The sequence below is a fragment of the Panthera tigris genome, chromosome A2, assembly GCF_018350195.1.
Source record: "Panthera tigris isolate Pti1 chromosome A2, P.tigris_Pti1_mat1.1, whole genome shotgun sequence".
Classification (NCBI taxonomy): domain Eukaryota; kingdom Metazoa; phylum Chordata; class Mammalia; order Carnivora; family Felidae; genus Panthera; species Panthera tigris.
Genome location: NC_056661.1, coordinates 83,638,046 through 83,661,344, shown reverse-complemented (window position 1 = coordinate 83,661,344; position 23,299 = coordinate 83,638,046). Strand labels below are relative to the sequence as shown.

The 23,299-nt window shown below is 39.3% G+C and overlaps 1 protein-coding gene and 1 non-coding gene across 2 annotated transcripts in view; both read right to left on the bottom strand.

The window, feature by feature from the left end:
• Positions 1–20,872, bottom strand: part of GNAI1 (G protein subunit alpha i1) — an 84,615-nt gene extending 63,743 nt beyond the window's left edge. The window contains exon 1 of the mRNA XM_042965276.1: positions 20,425–20,872. Coding sequence (XP_042821210.1) covers positions 20,425–20,542 — 118 coding nt within the window. The 5' untranslated portion in view covers positions 20,543–20,872. The remainder of the gene's footprint in view (positions 1–20,424) is intronic.
• A 1,997-nt stretch (positions 20,873–22,869) lies between these two features.
• Positions 22,870–22,954, bottom strand: TRNAR-UCG. The gene has a single exon. It is a non-coding gene; the product is annotated as a tRNA-Arg (tRNA).
• Between the last annotated feature and the right edge of the window lie 345 nt (positions 22,955–23,299).

Below are 23,299 nucleotides of genomic sequence, written 5' to 3'. Positions count from 1 at the left end.
GTAAAACATACCCATCATTTGCTTTACTGTAAAGAAAACAATCCTAAACAATTATGTAGCAATTGAACCATAAACCTAAATAAAGCTACTCTAGTAAAGAATATAAACTATGGTAGAAGCGTATTTATCCAAATAAAAAATTAATGCCCTAGGGGCACCTGGGTGGCTCATTTGGTTAAGCATCAGACTTCAGCTCAGGTCATGATCTCATGGCTCATGAGTTCGAGCTCTGTATGCTAACAGCTCAGAGCCTAGAGCCTGCTTCGATTCTGTGTCTCCCACTCTCTGCCTCTCCCCTGCTCGCTCGCTCGCGCGCGCGCTCGCTCTCTCTCTCTCTCTCTCTCTCTCTCTCTCTCTCTCACACACACACACACACACACACACACACACACACACAAACGTTAAAAAAAAAAAAACCCTAAGTAAATGAAAATGAATGCCCCAGATAATATCAGTCTGGAAAATAACATACATTAGAGTTAACAGAATCAAGCTCTACTACCCCAACTCTGCCATTCTTTCCAGGGCAAACTCCTGAGAGTTTGGGAAAGATTAAAGCTTTATTTCTGAAGTCCCTATGCACTGAGTTCAATCCTAGTTTACCATAACTGTACCAAATATAAAATTTGCCATATTTTTACAGGTGCTTAAAAACACACCCTTAACAAAATATTTACAATCCCAAACTCAAATAAACACAAGACATTATAATAATAAAAATATCAAATAAAGGTATACCTCTTTATTGCTTTCCTAAAAAAAAAAAAATCAGTTTAATGAGTATATAAACCAGATTTCCATAAAAACTTATGTAGTGTGGCTGCATGAAATCTTCCTAGGAATTACAGTACAGGAAACAGAACAGATATCACAAAAGAAGATTAATAAAACTAAATAATTTTCTAAATGCAAGGAAAGTATTATTTTCATTTCACTAATTTTTCTTTCTTCTTCTTGCCCATGGCACAAAAACTCTTTTTCTTTTGTTTTTTGTTTTTTTTTTTTGTAGTTTCTAAGTAAAGTACCCAGGGTTCTGTTTCAGGATAAGACCATTATCTAATATGAACCCTCAAAATAAGCTGACCAGAAGCACTCCTTTGTACGTTTATTATATTTTAGCAGTTTGGGTGGAACAATCTATCCCAGGCATCTTTGAGTTATTAACCATCTCACTCTTTTTCTTCAATTATATCAGAGCAAAACTACTCCCAACATATTCCTGGTTAACCTGTAGAAAGGGAAATCGTCTTAACTTCAATTTGATAATTAGACATATCAGTGTTCAAATATACTTCCAAAGTTATTAGAAAAATACTATAGAAGCATTAACTACAGTTTCCCAATTTTTAAGATACAGATATTATAATCAAAACCTTAAACCAGCGGGACACCTGGGTGGCTCAGTTGGTTAGACGGCCAACTCTTGATTTCGGCTCAGGCCATCATCTCAACGTTTGTGGGTTTAAGCCCCTCATCAGGCTCCACACTGACAGTGTGAAGCCCGCCTGGGATTTTCTTTATGCTTCTCCCCTGCTCATGTGTGCACATGCGCTCTCTATCAAAATAAATAAACTGTAAAAATAAAATTAAAAAATAAAAAACGTAAACCAGGGATTTAAAACTGTATATTATGCCTATATCAAAGAAAAAAGGATGCAAAATTAAAATGAACAGATAAATTAATCAAGCTTGTCATGTCTAATGTAATCTTCCCACGTAGAGTCTCTGTCATCATCATGCTTGGTGGGGCCAGCTTGTCAATGACAGGGTTATTTTCACATTGTAGCATATAATATTTTAGCTACTTTGGTTAATGGGCAAGTAATTGACACAAAAAAGGTCTTTCTAAAATATAATGATCCACATTTACTCTTTGGTGAATATAGTTGGTAAGTACAATTAACTCTTTCTTCAAAGATTCAGGATATTTCATTGTACCCTAGATAAAGAAGATGTAAGAGAGAAGATCGAATCTATACTAAGGCCAGATTGTACCCTGAAATTGGTTTCTCTGATTTTTAAAAAATGAAACACTGACACTATTTTAATGTATAGGTAGGAGTTATTCTTCCCTTAAAAAAATCCATTTACTTTCACAGATGCAAAAGCCCACTTAATAACATAAGGATGGGGGCTTACTTTAGATATAAGCCTAAGAAAGTACTTGACAAATATCAAAGAGAGTTAAGAACCTGGAATTTGATGAGGAGATGAGACAGACAAGACCTAGCCTGGCCACTTACCAGTCACATAACCTTGGGCAAATTACTATCTATCTAAGCCACAATTTCCTACCTTGCAATATGACATTAATATTCCCTATCTCCTTCTAAAAAACCGAAGAAACAGGGTCCATGAAAAAAGAAATGAGGAGAGCAATGAAAGGAGAATGAAGAACATAAATATAAAAGTAATCAACTCAATACAAACATTTCAACTTAATATTCTTATTTGTGCCCTTGAATAGCTAAAGGGCTGAATAGTTAACAGCTCTGACCTTGAAACTGTGCCTCCCCTTATAAGTTCAAAGCCCACCCCCAGAATTTATTCCTCCCATGAATAACGCTTCCTTTTGTTTTATTTTGCCACTAAACTCCTTGAGGACAGGACCCACGTTTGAGTCATGTTTGGATCCACACACCTGACATAGCCCATAGTAATATTTACTGAATGATATCTGCATTAAGGTCCAGAGATATTTTCCTCATGTATAAAATCAGGCTACATGGTAGGAACACTACTGAGCCTTATGATTCATGATACTCACAGATGATTTTTCAATGAGGCATTTATTCCAAGGAAGGTGGGAGCACCACAGGAATGAGGGTTTTGCAACAGCTCAATTACAGAAAGTGGAGGAGAGAATTGAGACATCGTGTGGGATTTGGTAGTATAGGCATGCCAAATGCAAAAGCAGTCAATACTTCATTCATATCACAATCAGCACAGAAAAAGTAAAGTTCATAAGAACTGTATAGTTTGTACTTTTGTTTGTAATATTTTTGGCTTTGTGAGTGCTTAGAAGTTAGATATGTATGATTTTTATATATATTGCATAATTGTATCTATTTAAGTGATACTGCAATAAACGTAAATCAATATTAGGAATCTGTAAGAAGTGCTTCCTCTTTATTAAAGACCCAGATATTATTCAACTTTGATAAACGCTGTCCCAAACTCTGCTCATAAGTGGGCAGGACTGGACACTGGTAAGGATGGAAAGGTATTCCTAGAAAGAACAGCAGGAGCAAGGGTATCAAGATGGGAAAGCATGAGACATACTCAGAAATTGCCAAGGGACAGTCACAGGAAATATGGAAAGGCAGGGTGGAAGCCGAAACAAAGAAGCTCTTGAATACCATACTAATAAACAAGGTGATACTCTGTAAATAATCACAACTACTAAAGACTTCTGAGAAATTACTGATAAGATCAAAACCGTCATTCAGGAGGACTAATTTAGAATGAAGGGCGGAAAGTGTGGAGGTAGGATGACCGGGTAGGAGGGTATTACAGCAGATTAATTTATGTGAAAATGGAAGGCAGGGGATGATGAACAAGGCAATGGAAATGAGAGTAAACAGGGATGGGAAATAACCAGATGTGGGAGCACAGAAAAAGAAGATTCCAAAATTGACATGATTTAGCCTACAATAACAAAACTTCTGTTTACTTATGAAATACTTCAATCATACAAAAGTATCCAGAAAATAAGAGAACAAACGTGTGCATTCAGCACCCTGCTTAAGAATTAAAACATTACAGGGGGCTCCTGGGTGGCTTAGTAGGTTAAGTGTCCAACTTCGGCTCAGGCCATGATATCACAGTTCATGGGTTCAAGCCCCACATGGGCTCTGTGCTATCAGTCCAGAGCCTGGAGACTACTCTTAATTCTGTCTCTCCCTCTCTTTCTGCCACTCCCCACTGGCACTCTTTTTCTGTCGGTCTCAAAAATAAACAAACATTAAAAAAATTAAGAATTAAAACATTACAACACCCTGGATACCTCTCCCTCTTCTACCTCCCTTTTTCCCTTCTTCAAAATAACCAACACTCTCACTCAATTTGACGTGTAGCCTCACCAGGCATTTCCTTATACTTTTGCTATATTTGCTCTACCTACAAACATAACCATGAAACAGTTTTGAAGATTTTTTAACTTTATGTGAACGTGTCACAGAACATACTATTCTTGCAAACTGCGTATTTAACAATGTCAATGAGATTTATCACACATTCATTTTCTCTAATACTTAATTTGTGTAATTGTATATAGTATTTAATGTTCAACATGTATTTATTCATTCTCATTTAATCACACCTGATGGTAAATAATTTAGGTATTTCAAAATTTTGCTACTACTAGCAATATTGCAGGAAACATTTTTCTTGGTAAAATACAACACATTCTCTGGAGTCTATACCTGTGAGTGGGATTATTACATCCAAGGGATATGTATCTTTACCCAAAATGGTTCTAGCAACCGCTGTTCCCACCCAATAGTATATTAAAGTTATCCCAGTCGGCATTTGGTGTTGTCTGATTCTGACAGGTGTAAAATGCATGTCATTTTAATTTGCATTTCCATCATAATAGGTGGTACCTAGTATGCTTTTGCTCCATTTTGTTTATAGTACCTATTTCATCAAAGTTACCATGGATGAATCAATTTTGTCTACTACAGTTTGCATTTTTCCCTTCTTGTTTAAGAAGGTCTTCTCTTCTACTGATGAGAAAAGTTCGCAGGTTTTATATTCAAAAGGCATATATAATGAACACAAAAATGTCGTTTGTCAAAATCACTCAAGGCACAGATACAGAGCCAACAACTCAAGCAATTCTAAATCTTCTTACTGAACTTGAAGTAAAACAAGTAATGTATGTCCAAAAGTTACAAAATCAAGAAGCACACAACTGGGGAAATAATATGCAACAAATATGCAAAGTATCACAGGACAGGTTCTGATGAATCTCAAAATGGACCAGACTCACTTCTTTAGAACAGACAGTCCTTCCACCACCCCTCAGCAAATTCCAGATTGCAGATTAAAGTAACAATGTGAAGCATTTTTACTCACCAGTTTAGTACAGATAATTACAAGAACCCTCAATGCTAATGAGGGTAAGACGAAACACAGCCTCACATGCCACCTGCAGGGGTGGAAAATGGAACATGTGGGGAAAGCAATCTAGCTGTACATATTGTAAGTCTAAAAACAGTTCAAACATTCTAAGCCACTAATCTTAGGAAATAATCAGGAATATAGGCAAAGATATATGCACAAAAGATGGTCATCACAGCATATCTGATTATAAAGCTGGAAGACCTCAATTTTCAACATTAGTGTGACTCAATAAATTATGGCACATCTATAAGACGTATTACTATGTAGACACTAAACATGAGAATACACAGGCGCTACTTAATGATAGGTAACTGTACGAGCCAAAAAAATATACAGCTATATACATATACACTATCATGTCAAAATGCATACAGAAAAGAAGCTTACTCAAATGTTTATTTTCCCAAATGTTCAAAAAACACATGCAATACTTAGAGTCAGCCTTCAAAAATAATTAGAAACGAGAACACAAGAGAACAATGCCTGTATTTTCTTCCTATAATAAAATAATGCTGTATATAACTGCAGATTTTCAACTTAGAGATACTAGTAACATCTCACATAAGTCTCAAAACTAAACAACACAAAACATGTGAGACAGTGAACATATGTGCCATTGGTGATGAACAGCCTGGTGAAAAAGCCACTTCGTTGTTGTTTAGAAGGTAATAAATAATTTTTTGATACTAGATGTACAAAGGAAGGAGCACCAAACTTGTTTGTTTGTTTGTTTAAACAGAACCTAACAGTCCTTTCCTTGGCTTTCTGAGGAGCAGGCTCCATGATTCTGAACTGTTCCCCTACCACAGGTCCCCGGACCAGAGAGGATTGAGTATTTGACCAAAAGGTAGTCCAAGCGCTCCACAGCTGGGGATAAAAGGTGAGATGGGCAGATCAAAAGCTGTCTGATTTTGGAAAACTAAATGAGAGTTTGAGGCAGTGAGTGGTATAAACTAAGCATAAAGCTTACAGAGTGTGGAAACTAGGAGGCTGGAAGGACACCATTGCAATGCCACGCAGCTCCAAAGCCAAAGGCACAGTCTTGGTTCCCAACCCACCAGCTTTAAAGTTTCAGCCTTGGGTTTCCTCTGAGCTGTCTGTGTCATAATATGTTCTTTGCTGGAGCTAGCCTGAGGAGTACCTCTTCCTAGCACATAAAAAGCCTTGCCTATAAACAGAAGTACTCTTCACACACTCACCATGCCAATGTTTACTTTATCTACCAGCACAGATGCCATTTTTATGAGAATAATATATGAATATTAAATATAAGAGAAACAAAGATAATTAGGAAGAAAAACACTTTATGAATATTTTATGCCCAAGAAAGTTGCAGAACGCATCTTTCATGAAGGCTCTATACTGAGGTTATCACACTACTATTGCATTAAAGTATGAAACAATCTTGGATCTATACCACATAATCCATTATTAGAAGAAACACATTCAGAATTTTACTATAACAACAGAAATGCTCTGGTTGAATGCTTCAATTTAAGGCACTCACATATCAAGCTTTAGAATCTTAATAGCAGTAAATTAAACTTGGAAAATGCCCCAAACGGAAATGATACATTATTAAAAACCAACCTTTCTTAAATCAGACTATATACATAGGAAATACATGACAAGTGACATGTCTATATTCTTACTCAAAATGTTCTATCAAATGCACTGAATACCCTGTTGCAAACTTATCCACATAATATTTAATGGTTAAAACTATCATAAATCTAAATAACTAATCTTAACTTTCAAAAATCCACACAAACCATTATGCCAAATGATCTCTAGAATATCATGCAATTCTGAAAATATTAAAGTTGAGATCTCAACTGAGTCCCCCATGTATATGGATTCATTCTACAAAAACTATAAAGCATTTTCTACTTTTATTCAGAAAAATATAAAAATGAGTCTTTTATCTGAAAGACTCAGTCTGATGCTTATAGTTTCTACCTTTTTTAAAAAAATAACATTTTCTTACTGATGAACAAAAACATCCACATGCACCCAAATATAATTCAAAAATCTACACAGTCTATGAATTATAAAGCAAAGGTTCTGCTGACTGGTTCTCCAAAGATAGCCACTGTTAAGAGTCTGTTAAGAGTGTTCTATTTTTCAGAACTTTTTATACTGCTTACATTTGATATTAGAGTTTAAGTTATCTCAGATGTGTACCATGGGCCACACTGTTGGTTGATAACTTTTTAAGAAGTTAGTTCTAAAATTCTAAGCATCATCACCAGGTTTACAATGTAAATTACTTTGGAGTTTCTTACTTATTCTTTGCTCTGTAAGTTTTTGGATAGCTTTTGGCAAAAAGCAGTAAAATTCAACCTGATGTATAAATGCAATCATCCAAAAAAAAGTTAAAAGGATCTACTACAAAGGCACAGTATGACAAATGAGAGAGAAAAGAAATCCAGAACCCATGTTTTAAATACTTAAAATTGTAAGTAAACAAGTCAAAGTAAGCGTATTGCTTTCATCTTATGGTTAAAACACTTAAAGAATGTTTTCTCTACTTGAGTTAATATCGGCTTCCCAAACATTGTTCCATTTCCAGATACTTAGACAATGCAGGCCACAGAGCTGGCATCCTATAAACATCTGTTGAATGAATTTACATGTTTCATAAGAACCAGGTGTCATAACTTACCTAACAGCGGAGCCTAACCAGCAAATGAAAAAAGTGTAAATCATTTATGCTATATTTAATCACAAAATGTTACATATTTTGTAATAGTTGCCAGTAAATATTAATGTAAAGAATACTGTCTAAGATCAGAATTGCCTTTTAAAGGGAATGGACATCATGTTGTATATGCGGCTAGATTAGGTTTAGATTAGATTAGTTGAGGTTATGTAAAAATAGTATGATTATTTCAAGACCAATGCCTATAAACTTTCCCAGAGTTTGCAATCATCCTTTATTTACTTCTGAGAAAGGAATTTCATCATGGACATTACCAGATGAGAGTGTTCATAAAAACATATTTGTAAGGTCACATTCAACCTGACCTGAAAAATCCTATCATTAAAAGAAGAAATTCACTTTAAAAAATATGGCTAAATACACAGAAGATTCATTATGACTAATTATACTTTATGATCACTCTCCAAGAAGTGCATGTTTCCATGCAAGATAATATCAAATAGTTTTTCTCAAAATGCTCTATTAAAAAACCATTCCAGAGTAACATAAAAGCTTAACTACTAAGTGTGATAGGCTTCACATATGCACATGTACAGACATGCAAGTGTATAAATTACAGTGAGCACTTACTTTGTGCAAAACACTGTTTTAGAAACTTTACAGATGAGGATAAGGGAGATTTCATGAAGGTGGCAAAGACGGGATAAATCGTGAAAAATGCTTATGCAATGGATAAACGGAATCATCCAGGAGAATCACCCACTCTAGGACTCTGCTTCCCGAGGCATGGACTGGACTGGGGATTGGCAAAGGCAGCCCCCAAGGGCCTGTGAGAAATGTAGAATCTCAGGCCCCATCCCACACCTAGAATGAAAATCCACATTTTAAAAGATTCCAACTTATTTTTTTATGCATATTAAAGTTTAAATCTAAGAAGAGTTGCTTTATGAAAATAAGGTGAACATACGTGGTCCAGCAAGAGCATATAATAAAGACAAGTGTGATAAAAACCTAACTTCAGAGCATGAATGTAAAGAACAATGGAGAAAGTAATGTGAGAAATATTTTGAAAATTACTGATGTGTTTCCTTTTTTCTCCTCTGCATTTACGTGAATAATGGGAGAGGAGGCAGACAGGTTGTATTAAAGCCATCAGATGAAAACGGAGGAGTACAAGTGGCTTACTTTGCAGGCATCACATGGCAGAGACTGTAAGCCTGGCAGCCACAGGGCAATCAGTGGCACAGTGGCAACTGCTGAAGGCAACTACAGATAAGAAAGGCAGAGAGTCACTTGTATCTTGATATCCCTCTTTGAGCCATAGTTTCAGAGGTGAACAGTATGTCAGAGAAGATGAAGAGACTGCTAACAGCAGAGGGGCCTATTTGGGATCCTAAGAGAAGAAAGTCACCTAGGCAGGAACACATCCAAGCAGCCTAGTGGAGAAGTGCGGCTGAGCAGAGGGAACACCTGAGCTCATCTTTCTGCAGCATATCGGCAACACTGATAGGACATGATTTTCCTCGTGCTGGGTGTGACCAGAGAAGGCAGAGCACTCAAGGTAGCCAAGAGTCTGGCTACCAATATTGGCTGCAGCAAAGGGTTGCCCAGGAAAAACCATACCCATGAGACACAAAGGAGGGCCAAGACAGAAGAGGAGATGACCCTGGCTGTGAACAAAATGAGACATAATAAACCAATAAGCAGTGGATGCTAGCAGGCAAGAAAAAATCTGACTGCCAGGGACAGGGACACAATGGGAATTAATGAGGATCTCCACAACAGTACTGGGAGATGCAACCCACCATACATGCACACGCACACATGCACACACAATCACATAATCACATACCTCTCATCCTAAGCAGAGACCACATGAGTAAAGGGTAGAGGGAGGCAAAAACAAACACACAAACAAAACTGCACAGGAATGAAGCGAAACCATAAGTTCACTGTTGCCGGATGATAAAAACCAAGACAGGAAAATAAGTGGAATATTTAGAAAACAAACTCAATGGAGCTTTGGACTACCTGGGTGTGAAAGCAAATAAGGAATCAAGGATCTCTTGATTTCTTGCCACCAACTAAAATAAAGGAAACAGGGAGACGAAGAAAGTGATTAAGTGGGTGAGAGATGACACCTTCAGCTTTGGAATATTGTGTTAATAAGGTATATTTGAAGTAAACCTGCCCTCTACTCTCAAGCCACGATACCAGGGTGCACAGGATTCATGGAGACAATGTGCTCATTAATATACGCTCACAATAAAAAAATTACTAGAAGATACAATCTACCTACTGTGAAATAGTCAAGACACTACAAGTATCTGAACCTTAAGAATTTTAAATAATAAATTTTTCACAAAGAGACTACAAAAGTACAGAATGATGAAAGTGGCTTCTTAAAAAAGGTGGAAAATATAAGAATAAACTATTTCCAAAAGATTAAAAATGGTTTCTAGAAATACAAATATTACTAATAAAATTAAAAATTCAGTATGTTAAAAGTCAGATGAGGTTATGGCTAAATGGATAAAAGTGAAGTAAAATGATATATAAGTAACATAAAAAGATAAGGAGATAAAAGAAAAAAAAAAACGGAGACAAAGTAAGAGATAGGAAGTTACAATGAGAAGCCTGACCTAATTATAGAAGAAAATCCGGAAGACAGAGATCAACCATAAGCTCTCTGTAAAAATATATATATTTGTGTGAGTTATGTGAGTGCCCGTTTTATTTCTCAATACTTCTATATAATTGAAAGAGTCCACAATTTTAAAATAAAAAGCAATTTAAATAGCAGAAGGAAAGTGAAAAAGTAAAAATGGGAATGCAGCCTAACATTTTAAAATGTTTAGGTGAAAAATGAGGAATTAAAAATGATTTAAGGAGAGTGTGGATACTTCTGCTTAGATTTCATTACTTTTAATGCTGGGCATGATCTGACAGTGTTTATGGACGAGGATGCAGGAGTCTTTGGAGAAATGTGAAGATAGCAGAGAGAACCAGGGTGGACGGAAGAAGGTTCTGGGAAGCAAGAGAGGACGAACGAGTGGAAGCAGGTGCACAGCACTGGTTCCAAGGAGAATCATCTCATCGGTTCCAGCAACTTAAATGACCAGACTGATGACTTATTACAGTCACAGAACATCTCTTGCATATAATTCTTCATCTTGTTGCTGATAACACTGACTGCTCAGTTTGTGAAAACTCAGTAGATCAATTTTTAATTGCACTAGAAATAAATGTAACTCATGAAATTAGGTTAACTTCAGAACTACCAATAAGAAGACAGTTATCTTCTAATTCCTATTACACTGATCTTAAATGCAGTTTACTCACAGGTCCCGTGCTTCTTAAGTATCATGAAAGGCTGTCAAATAAAAGACATGTGCCCAAACAAACAAAAATACAATAAAGATTAGGTAAATAAATTACTAGAAAAAATTTTAGACTGTGCCTTCCAAAGGCAAAGTAAAAACAGAAAGGCAAATGTCACCAAGTTAATTCAAAGCTAAGTCTTAAGAAGACTCCTTTGAAATATTATTAAAAGAGATAAATACTACCACAGATTCAATGCTTCATTGTTTATCAGGGTTACTACCACTTTTCGAGAGATGCTTTTCTTAAAAGTAAATTCATGATAATTTTGGAGTTTTATTAGGAATTTGAGTCATCAGTGCAGAAAGTTTCAAAAGGTTTTTAAATTTGTGGGAAGTAATTGTAAATTCCCCTGAGAAATGGCACATTCATTTGAGTCAACTCAAATAATGTTTCATAACTTATACTAACAGCCTTGTTTTATTTTCAAGAAAGATAAAAGGAAAGTTTGCAGGAAATTACTCCATTTGTTCTAAAAATGGGTAATAAAAAGGAGAACAAAATTACTTTTAAATCATTTATAAAGTTTTCCCATTACTTAAAATCCACTCTCTCTAGAATTCCTAACATAACACATGTATTTACCTGGTCTATTCCCAATGGGGAAACTATTAACATAAAGCCAAGTCCCACAAGGGAGCCATAGTAGGATCAAAAACTAGATACGAAAATTGATTTTAGGGGCAGCTGGGTGGCTTAGCGGATTGGGTGTCCAACTCTTCATTCTGGCTCAGGTCATGATCATGTTTGTGGGGTGGAGCCCCTGGGCTCTGGGCTGACAGCGTGAAGCCTGCTTGGGATTCTCTCTCTCTCTGCTCCCCCTGTGAGTGTGTGCTCTCTCAAAATAAACTTTTTAAAAAAGATTGATTTTATACTTCCTTATGTCTTCCCTATATACATACCCCTTGCTAAGAGGAGCCAACAAAAGGATTTAATGTCTATGACCATAAGTGGATCAAACTGCAAGGAGGCAGAGAGGGAGGGCTGACCCCAAAGAGGCTCTAAAGTATTTATCATAACAGCTTATATTTATTGAGAGTTTCTGCACCATGTACAAGTCTGAGAACTCTGGATGCTTTAGTTTATTGTGCCCTCAACCCCTATGAGGTAGGTACATTTGTCATCTGGAATTTATGGAAAAGAAAACTAAACCTTAAAGAATTGGGATAACATGTCCAAGATCTCAAGGAGAACATTTTACTGCCAGAGTCCTAGGTCAACTGCCTTTCCCCGTGTAGAGAGTCTCTGGACAGAGCTAAATAAACCTCAGAAGACCAGAAGTCCTTCTATGTGGGGGAATGTAAGAAAACTTATAGATAGCAAAGGCTCTTCCAGAATGCAGGTTTCTATACAATAAACTGCTTACAGCCAATCATGATTTAAAAAAATAACCCCAGAAATGCATAGAAATGAACAGATTTATAACCACAGTAATTTCTGACAGATATGTGACCTCCACCCCGCATCCCACAACGTCAACAATGAAGACCCCATTAAAGCTCACCTTCCCCAGTATCTATTATTATACCATTTCTTTCTTCCCTATTTGCCATTCTGAAGAACTGTAAATTTTCTTAAGGATTTGGTAAACCCAAGGCATAACTCAACACCAAAAATATAGAATGCACTTTGCAAAATGTCACCAATGATGATTCTTGCCACATGAGGACAGGCAAGACATAAAGAACAGACTGTGGTCCATTTCTGAGCACCCTGCTGGCTCCAGAAAGCCAAAGTTACAATCACATTGTCCTGCAGTGGTAGATAGGACTCAGAGAACACATTTGATGCCTTGTTGAATGACTGCATGCATTTTAAGAAAGTATTTGAATAACATGTGAAACAGCAATGCAACAATCCTGCTGAAAATACTATCCAGAATACACAAATATAAAAATCACATTTCACTCTACACCTAATTTACCAAGAGTTATAATATTTTCCTGATCTTGCAACAAGAATTAGGTACCTCAAATTAATTCCAGGTTTTAGAAGTGAGTAATAATACAGTAGGTTTTAGTTACTCTAACCAGCAAGATATTAAAAAAATAAAAGAGCATACATTGGGCCCAAACTCACCAAAATTGCCCAATGCAGGGGCACCTAGGTGGTTCAGCTGGTTAAGCGTCTGACTTCAGCTCAGGTCATAATCTCGCAGTCTGTGAGTTCGAGCCCCACATCAGGCTCTGTGCGGATAGCTAGGAGCCTAGACCCCGCTTCAGATTCTTTCTCTCCCTCACTCTCTGCCCTTCCCCCACTTGCACTCTCTCTCTCAAAAATAAAATATAAAAAAAAAAAATTTAAAAAAATTGCCCAATGCACAAGAAAATATATCAACTTTTTCACTTTAAAAGATTACTAGTCAAAATTAATGTTCAATAATGTAACCAGTCATTCATTTAATCAACATTTATGGAAGGACTACTCTGCGCTATTAGCTGATAAACAAGTCAGACGGGATTCATGCTCAGAGGAAACCAATCCCACAGAGAGGCACAACAGACAATAAAAAAAAGTAAATGCACAAGATGATTTCAAAATGGTGTAATTAGGCAGGGAGGAAAAGGAAGATAAATTTAGACTAGATGGTCAAGAAAAACTTCACTGATGAGGAGGCATACCAAAAAAAAAAAAAAAAAGTCTTATTCTTTAACTTACTGCAGTGAAATACTAACCATGGGTTCATATGGAGCACTAGAAACTGGTGATTTTGCTGTTATGATAATAGTCACATAAATTGCAAAGGACTGAGAAAATAAAATTACAATCATTCTGTATGCCCTAAAGTTATACATGAGATGTTAAGGATATCGAGAAGTGGGGTGCTGCTGCAAAAAAATACTAAAACTGTAGAAATGGCTTTGGAATCAGGCAATGGGCAGAGGCTAAAATTCTGAGGAATAAGACAGAAAAAGCCTAAATTGCCTGACACAGTAGAAATACAAATTTTAACACCTACGTGAGTATATGTTGGAGGAAACATACGTGATCTCAGAAAATATTTTCACTGTCATGAACAGTCTGCTAATAGACATATGGACATTAAATGTGCTGCTGGCGAGGACTTGGATGGAAAGGAGGAACATGTTATTATAAACGAGCAGAAAGGGGATCCCTGTCACCTCACAGCAGAAAGCTTAAGCGAATTATGTCCTGTGGTTATGTGGAAAACAGAACTTACAAGCCATAAACTTGAATATTTAGATAAGGAGATTTCTAAGTAAACTGGTTTTGTTCAAGGTGCAAGCTGTTTTCTTTCTTGTGGTTACAGTAAAATGGGAAAGAAGAAAGATAAATTAAGGGAGTCCGAAATGGAAGAATGCTGTCAGGTCACAATAATTCCACAGGCAAGAAACGGGCTGATAAAATGACTCAGCGGCAGACCTGTGTTACCTTTCATTAAAAAGGAAGGGCGGAGTCCGGCTCCCAGAAGGTGGAACAGGATCACAGAGGATTACTCCCAGGCTCTGAAACCTAATGTGGTTTGAGAAGCTCAAGGGACCAATGACTCCTTTTTTCATTCCACTTTCTTTTCGAACAGGTTTGTCTATAACTGATACCCTGTGCTTGCTCCACTGCCGTATTATAGGAGCACATGACATGTTTCCAAGTTGTACAGGATCACAGGTAGAGAGGAATTTTGTCCCAGGATGACTTACACAGAGAATCTCACCCATACCTGAGTTAGATTATGAGATGTGGGTGAGATTTTGGACATTGTGTTGATAGGGCAATGGGTTGAGACTTTGGCAGATGGTGGAATTTGGTAAATGCATTTTGCAGGTAAGATGCACGTGCATCTTCAGCAGCCAAAGGGAAGACTATGGGAGGTGGAGTAATAGCTCCCAAAGATGCCCACGTCCCAATCCCTGGCACCTGTGAACACGCCATCCTACATGGCAAAAGAAACTGTGTAGATGTGGTTAAGACAAGGATCTTGAGATGAGGCTGTTCCCTGAATTATCCAGGTGGGGCCAATGTAATCACAGGGTCCTTTAAGTGAAAGGAGGCTTCCGAGAGCAATGCTACATGGAAAGACTACCAGCCACTGGGGTTGTGAAGATGAAAAAAGGTCCCATGAGCCAATGAAAGCAGGTAGCCTCTAGATGGAAGCTGGAAAAGACAAATAAATGGATTCTCCACTGGAAACTCTAAAGGAAAATTAGCCCTGCTGACCTCCTGATTCTAGCCTGGTGAAACCCATTCTGAATTTCTGACCCCCAGGAATGTAAAGTTAATAATTTTACATTGTTTTAAACCACTAAGTTTATGGCAATGAACGTTCACTTTAAAATTATTTTGCGCTATTTCTGCTAACGCTTTTAATTAGTATTTAACAAGTCATGACAGAGGCAGCCTCAGCACTACAAGATTAGGTGCTGTTGACCTTAGTTCATACAGCTCAAATGCCATCTGGGATCTGAGCTTCACCAATGTCACACTACGGGAAGTCACACATTGGGTAACTGCATGCCAAAACATGTGACCAAGAAATATGTGACCTAGAAGTGCAACAAATACATTCAGGTCCTCCCATGTGAATGTGTGGTAGCTTGAACTTTCCAAGGCCAACACATGCATAACAAAAACATTAAGATTATGGTTGGATGTTCACTTTTTGTTTAAAAAATTATAGGAATCTTTCTCAGGTTTCAATAACATCTCCCACTAAACTCTGTAAGATAGGCATTATATTTCCTAATATCTTCTATTAAATTCTCTAACACAGGCATTGTATTTCCTATCATTGACAAATCTAACAAGACTCATGGTCTTTATTTATGGTTAAAATAGGCCAGTAATAAAGATTAGAAAATGAGATCTTGAAAAAAGAAAAAAAAATTAAGAACACTACAACTGCAACATAGCAGACCTTCCTCCAATGAATATTTGCTGTCATTTTCTCTATTTTACCAAATAATATAAGGACTGTGAAAAGTTCTCACAAAAATGGAAAAGTATTCTTAAACCAAACAATCTGCTTTTAGATACCATGTGCTTATTTTGGTCATCATATACTGTTATTATTCCTTTTTTGTTGACTCTGTTTGGCTAGGTAGTCATTTATTCCCATTAACACTGAGAATGGCAAAGTATGTGGCTTGTATTCTAGGGAAGTCCTAATTCTACACAAGATATTAACATAATTAGGAACTAATTAAGCACATGAAAAAGTTAAAGGTTGTTAGGGATGGATACAAGTACAACTTACAATGATTCTGCCCCTGAAGTGCTCACACTAGTAGCAAAACAGGGCACAAGCCTAAACAACACTAGAAACCAGAGTGCAATATGCTTCGCCATATGCCCACTGTTCCTGTCTGGAGGAGGAGGGTGCCCTGAGGAAAAGAGCACAAGGATAGAGGAAAGCAAGGTCCAGAAGAAAGTTTTTATTGCGCAGGCAATGGAGAAATCAACAAAGTTTCAGAGCCAGTAATTTGCATGATAGAAGAGCAGCCTAGAAGCAAAAGATCAGAAGCCTTCTGGAATTAAGCTGCCAGAGGCATCAGAGAACTTGAACTATAAATTTTAAGAATGAAAAACGTAAGATACAGAAAAATCAGTCTTTTCAAAACACTCGTTAATGTCATCTGCAGTGTCTATCAAAGTAACTGTTCTTAAGGCAGCTGAGGGAGAGAGAAGCACATAACCCATGTTGAAATATCAGGTCCATTTATTCAAGGAAATGGGTTTTCTGACACTTAGGATCCTGAGCCAATGCTAAAGAAATAGTGAAAGCAATGCAAAATCCAAAATCCTGCAACGCCAGAATTTCTCAACTAAGGAAGTCACACAGCAAGTTCACAGGGAACAAAAAAGATTAATGATGTAGCTTCTCAAATAGCTGCTTGCTGGTAGCAATGGAAAAAACTCACTAAGTAGTAGAGATCTTATTCCCTCGCCTCATTTTCACTCAACCTATAATATTTAAAACAAGCGAAAGAAAGAGGGTGTGGATTTTTGTCTGTGAGGATGAGTGGAGAGGATAATGAGGCAGAGTAAAGAATTAAAACTCACCTTTAGACTAACTTATGTAAATGAAAATTTTACTTTCATATAATCTAACCCTTTACATCTTTGAAAATTATAATAAAATAATATTCAGTAAATGCTCATATGTACAATATAGTCTCACTGAAAAAACAGCAAAGCCTAATCATGCTGCCATTTAAAAAATGATAAATTGCAACCTCCTCAAAGGTTTGACAACAAAAAAATGTTTCCCCTGAGACAATGAGCCATCTATGATGGAAAGAAAACTTTGATTATAAAAACAAGTTCCACTATTTAGTATTATTATTCTAATACCAATGCCTGAAAACTAACCTAAAGACCTGAATCACCCAAACCCTGTCCTTATTTTCTTTAGGTCAATGATTAGATTAGGTCCTCTCTTTTTAAAGCCTGATTCACTGCTCCTAATAAGGACAGTGAAATATGTCTGATTAAAAAAAAAAAAAATTGTTTTAATTGTAACAGACAGTACCAAATTTTTTTTACTAATGATGTTCATCTCATACCTGAATCTCTCAACCCAGATGTCTAAAAGACAATGCATAAATGCCTTAAGAAAAAATGCAATATAATGAACTATTTATCTTTGGAGGCTTTTGTCTTAAATGGAAAAAATTCATTTGATGAAAAAAAGAAAACAAAATAATTGAAGAAGATGACCTTTTATAAATGGAGTGACAGTGGTTACAGATTACCTAGAAATCATTTTCTATTTCTAGTTGATTCAGTTGTTTTATATGGAATTATTTCATCGAGCTGTTTACACATATGACTTTAAACATTCAAAAACGAACCAAAGGTCAGAACTTCACTGCTAAAGGCAAATTGGGAAAGAAAAATGTTTTGAAACATTCCAAGAATAACATTTATGAAATAAGCCAGCATTTTGTTTATAGGAACTAGAGTGCCGGGACCCTGCGGCAAAAGGGTAGAGTAGGAGTAAGACCTAAGGAGGAAGGGGAGGGACAGCTGGGCCAATAAGGCAGGGGTGCTAAAGGATTTCTACAGAGAGAGATGTAGGGAAAAGCAAAACACCAAAGCTAGAAAAGACAGCTGAAGGAACTCAGTTACCTAAAGATTTTTAAAAAATCATTTTGAAATCTTTCTAATGTTACTGGTATAGAAAAACAAAAATCTCAGTTTCTTCCAAAAATCATGACTCTGCTACACTTTTCTCATAACTCTCACTATAGCTGGTTGTAGAGATACAACTTTGACTTTTATATTATACATTCAACTCTGTTAATCTAGGCTCTCATTGGAGGTTGGGGACTTTGGGGACTATCTGGAGACATTTTTCAAGGATCAAAGGCTGAGGGAGCTGTTACTGGCATCTAATGGGTAAAGGCCAAAGAACACCCTACAATGCTAAACATCCTACGATGAACAAGACAGCCTGCACAACAAAGAATTATCCTGCCTCAAATGCCAATGGTGCTAAAGTTAAGAAACACTGATGTCTTCTCAAAATAAGCAAAAACCAACTCCTCTGACCTTTTATCCTAGTCCATCGCTCTCTAATAGACATCTAATTAAAGCCTAAAACACCACCAGAGGACTCATTTTTTTCAGCTGCTTTAAACATGGTGGATGGCTGGCTCAAACTAGAGTCACACCGAAATACACTAAAAGAATACATCAGAGCAGGAGTACAGAAACTCCAAGAACTTTGTAATCTTCCTTTTGTTTCATGTTTGTCTCAAACACATCCACTTCCTAAGAGGAGTATCTACATGTTTCCACATCAAGGTGCGTCTCTTCTATGCTCAATACGCTAAAAATACACTGACCTAGGCAAAATACATTATTTCTTATTAACGTAAAAACTTAGGGAGAGTATTAACTGAGAAAGATTTGTGTTGGTGGCAAGGGTGAAGAAAGCCACCCAGGTCTTTAAAATGCAAAGTTATTTCACAGTTTGTTAGCAAAATGACTCAGATCATTATTACTTTTAGTCATGCCAAGTTTGCTGCTTCTAAGCCTACTAGTAATGGAGAAAAAAAACCCACCATTTTTCCTGCAGTCATTAAACCAATGAAACAGAAGCTTACTGAAAACAGGTCTGTGCAATATTTCTCTTTTATTATAACTGTTATAAAACAAAACCAATCGTTGGAATTGCAGATGAAGATTCTAAGAAATCTTTCACCTACCTAATAAATAGCTATAGTGTGTGTATGTGTGGTGGACGCGGGGGGGGGGGGGGGCAGCAAACAAAAGAAAATCTTAACTCATAGATGTACAAGTCTTATGCTGTTAATATTTTCATAAGGTATCCTTCAGTCAAAACCCTGGCTTACTCCTTTTTTGGTCTCTCCTTTCAAAAACCTGGAAAAGACCTCCACATAGCGTTTCACCATGAGAACAATACTAAGAACAAATAAAAGCCTGGCGTGTACCTGGCAAAGCTCATTCATCAGAAACCGTGGCAGCTGGGAGAGAACTGTTTTCCGCGTGACCCTCTCGCACCTTTCACATAGGTTTTCTCCGCTCGAGTATCTGTCTTACCTACTACCAGAGCAAACGTTACCCAACTTTGATGGTTTCCATGTCTCCACAGTAATAAAAAAAAATCAAGCATCCAGCATAGCCTACTTCCTTAGGCAAGGTAAATATAATCTGCGCTCCTTTAACACTTACTGTGTCTCCACAGGAAGTTAACAGGAAAGACACATTTCAATCCCACGGAACCCCACAAAAGATGCACTAATATCACAAAACGTGACACGCTTGACACGGGAAAACCACAACCGCGATACGACATCCCATAGGAAGGGTTTTCGGGGGGGGGGGGGGGGGGGGGGGGAGGGGTGGAGGTGGCGGTGTGTGTGTGTGTGCGCCGCGAATGCCCCTTCATCTTCAGAAGGCTGAGCTAACTTCAAAGAAACAGCATTTACTCGCGACCCGTTCCTCGGCTCCTCGCGGGGTCCACACCAACGCCTGTGAGTGAGGTAAAGCGCCAGCCCAGGGCCGGCGGGTTCTCACTGGACAGGGAAGAGGGAGAAGGGAGGAGGGCAGCAGGAGACCAGGGAAAGGAGCACCCGCCTCGGCTCTGCACCGCACCAGCCCCGCTCTCGCCCGGAAACCATCCCCACCGCTCCAAGTCGCGTTCTTGGCCGCTCAGACACGTCCCCTCTGGGTTTCCAAACGCAAGGGGCCCGCAGCGGCCACCGCGGGGCGCCGCGCCCAGCAACCCGCCCGACCCTAGGGCCCCCCGGGACGCGCCCGGCCGCCCTCACCGAGCAGCAGCAGCTTGACCTCGCGCGCCGCCTTCTCGCCATCCTCGCGGAGGTTCCGGTCGATCATCTTACTCCGCTCCACCGCCGCCTTGTCCTCGGCGCTCAGCGTACAGCCCATTGTGCCAGAAGCGAGAGCTCGCCGCTGCTCCCTCCACGTCCGGCGCGCTGCCTTCAAACACAGGTGAATTCTTTCTTTCCGGACGCGGGCGTTCGAATACCTCCCGACGCTGGCCACGAACCACCCCCACCCGCTTCCTAAATGGAGCGAGGAAAGCGCCGTCTGCTAAGCAGCGAGCTGCACCGCGCGGATCTTCCTCGCGGCCAGGTTCCACTCCTGCGTCCCTCAGCGCCCCCCAAGTCCCAGGTTTTCAGGCTCTGGGTACAACGTCCGCCGCCCTCCAGCTGGTGGCCGCGCCGCAGCCTCAAGAAGCCCGGCGGAGCTCGGCGTCCGCGCGCCGCCGCGGCCCCGCCCCTACCAGCCCCGCCCGCCAGCCAGCCAGCCAGCCAGCCACTCCGCGACCACTCCCCGGGCGCGCTCCCGCGCACGTGCCCTCGGACAGCGCCCCCTCGGACGGGCGCGCGCGCCCGCGCATCCGCGGACCCCGGCTCTGCGCAGCCCCCAGGGCCCGGCGCCCTCGCGCGCGGCCCTTGGAAGCGCCCCCGGAACGTTGAGCTGCCCAGCTGGTTCCCCTACCTCGCTTCCTCCGCGAGAGTGGGATAATTTCTTCCCGCTTACTCACACCAAGGGATCTGTGCGGACCTGCCCCTTCGGGGTGCGGGTGGGAGAGCTGCCAAAGTTGGAAGCTGAAAAAAGCCAGTCCTGGGCGTTTGAGCATGCCCAGCTCCGGCAGCCACGCACGGGTGTTCAAAATGTAAACCCCTGTCGGCTGGCCTTCAGGGTTGTGGGAAATAGAGGGAGCTGGGAAGGGAACGGAGCCACAGCGAAAGCAGAGATGGAGACAGTGGGGGAACAAGACTGGGAGGGGGTGAAGAGATTAACTTTCTTCCTTCCGGTTTTTCTTTCCTTCCTTCTCTTCCCTCCCATCCATTCTTTCGTTTCTTTTCACAGAACATTTTAATGGATTGAGGAAATGTGAGACAATATTCAGAGTATATTTTAAAATGACAAGAGCAATAAAACACACCTACACAGATACATCTGCTCTGCACCATAACTTACCTCCTCTGGGGCAGCATGTAAGCTTCCACGCCAAATTTTGACCAATTTAGTAAGTATTAAGCCACTAAGCATATCATTCCTTTTTTAAAGGCCTTACTTGCCCCCAAAATGAGTTGAAATTGATCCATATTATGACTCCATGCTTCTAGTGCTAACTACTCTCGGGTTCTCCGGGGGATTTATTTCGTCCAGGAGTGAGTGAGCACAGGTTTAAGGTCTGGGCTTATGTCAGTTACACTACACTTTTCCCTTACAGACATCGCCGGAAATGTTGGTTGATTAGAAGATGGGCTGGTAGCAAAAAGTAAAATATCTTCTTTGATGTAGTAAAAATTAGAAAATTGCTCTTTGTTTTCCATCTGGAAGTCTTCCTTTCTAAAAAGTATTTGTAAAAATAAATTAAACAAACAAATAAACAAACAAACTGGCTTTAGTTTTCCATGAAGGTAAGGCTGAGCGGATGCTGTAGGCAGAACAGCTGTAGAGTGGGTCACTGAAGCCAGGCTTGTTGGCTGGCAGAGATCATCAGTCTCCTTCTTATTGGACATATCCTCTCCTGTTCTACAATAGTCAAACTTGCTCTGCTCAAGAGATGCAATTTCAAGAACTGCCTCAACTTTTCCTATGATGTTTCGCAACATAACAAAAGGGAGCAAGCTTTAAATTGTACTTAATCACCTTGTATGCCCTTTGTTTTTCTCGGTAATTTATCTTTTTAAGTCTTTTTTTTTTTTTCAACGTTTTTTATTTATTTTTGGGACAGAGAGAGACAGAGCATGAACGGGGGAGGGGCAGAGAGAGAGGGAGACACAGAATCGGAAACAGGCTCCAGGCTCCGAGCCATCAGCCCAGAGCCTGACGCGGGGCTCGAACTCACGGACCGCGAGATCGTGACCTGGCTGAAGTCGGACGCTTAACCGACTGCGCCACCCAGGCGCCCCAATCTTTTTAAGTCTTATTTATTTTGAGAGAAAGGGAGGGAGACAGAATCCCAAGCAGTCTTTGCACTGTCAGCGCAGAGCCAGAAGCAGGGCTTGAACCCACGAACTGTGAGATCATGCCTGAGCATGGAACCAACAGTTGGACCCTTAACTAACTCAGCCACCCAGGTGCCCCTTTCTTGGCACTTTATTTTTTTTTTATTTTTTTTTTAACGTTTATTTATTTTTCAGACAGAGAGAGACACAGCATGAATGGGGGAGGGGCAGAGAGAGAGGGAGACACAGAATCGGAAGCAGGCTCCAGGCTCTGAGCCATCAGCCCAGAGCCCGACGCGGGGCTCGAACCCGCGGACCGCGAGATCGTGACCTGAGCCGAAGTCAGATGCTTAACCGACTGAGCCACCCAGGCGCCCCTTTCTTGGAACTTTAAATGGTGATGTTCATCAGAAACTCTGGAACTAAACTTGACAGAATGAACTTTCAACATAGTATTTGTGTATTAGCCATCTTGGATTATTGGTTATTAGGTCTTTTCTATAAGCTTCAGGCCATATCAAGTGAAGGGCCAACAACTGCAGGAAAAGAGGAAGCAACCATGGTGGGGATAATGACTATAAATCTCATATTTTAGAGAATAGAGGGTGCAACAGAATTATATACATTCCTTCTCTCATTTGACAACCTTGTCAAGTAGATGAGGAGTTAAAATACACAGGCGAATAAGAATTGAAAATTAGCTTTATATGAAGCTAAA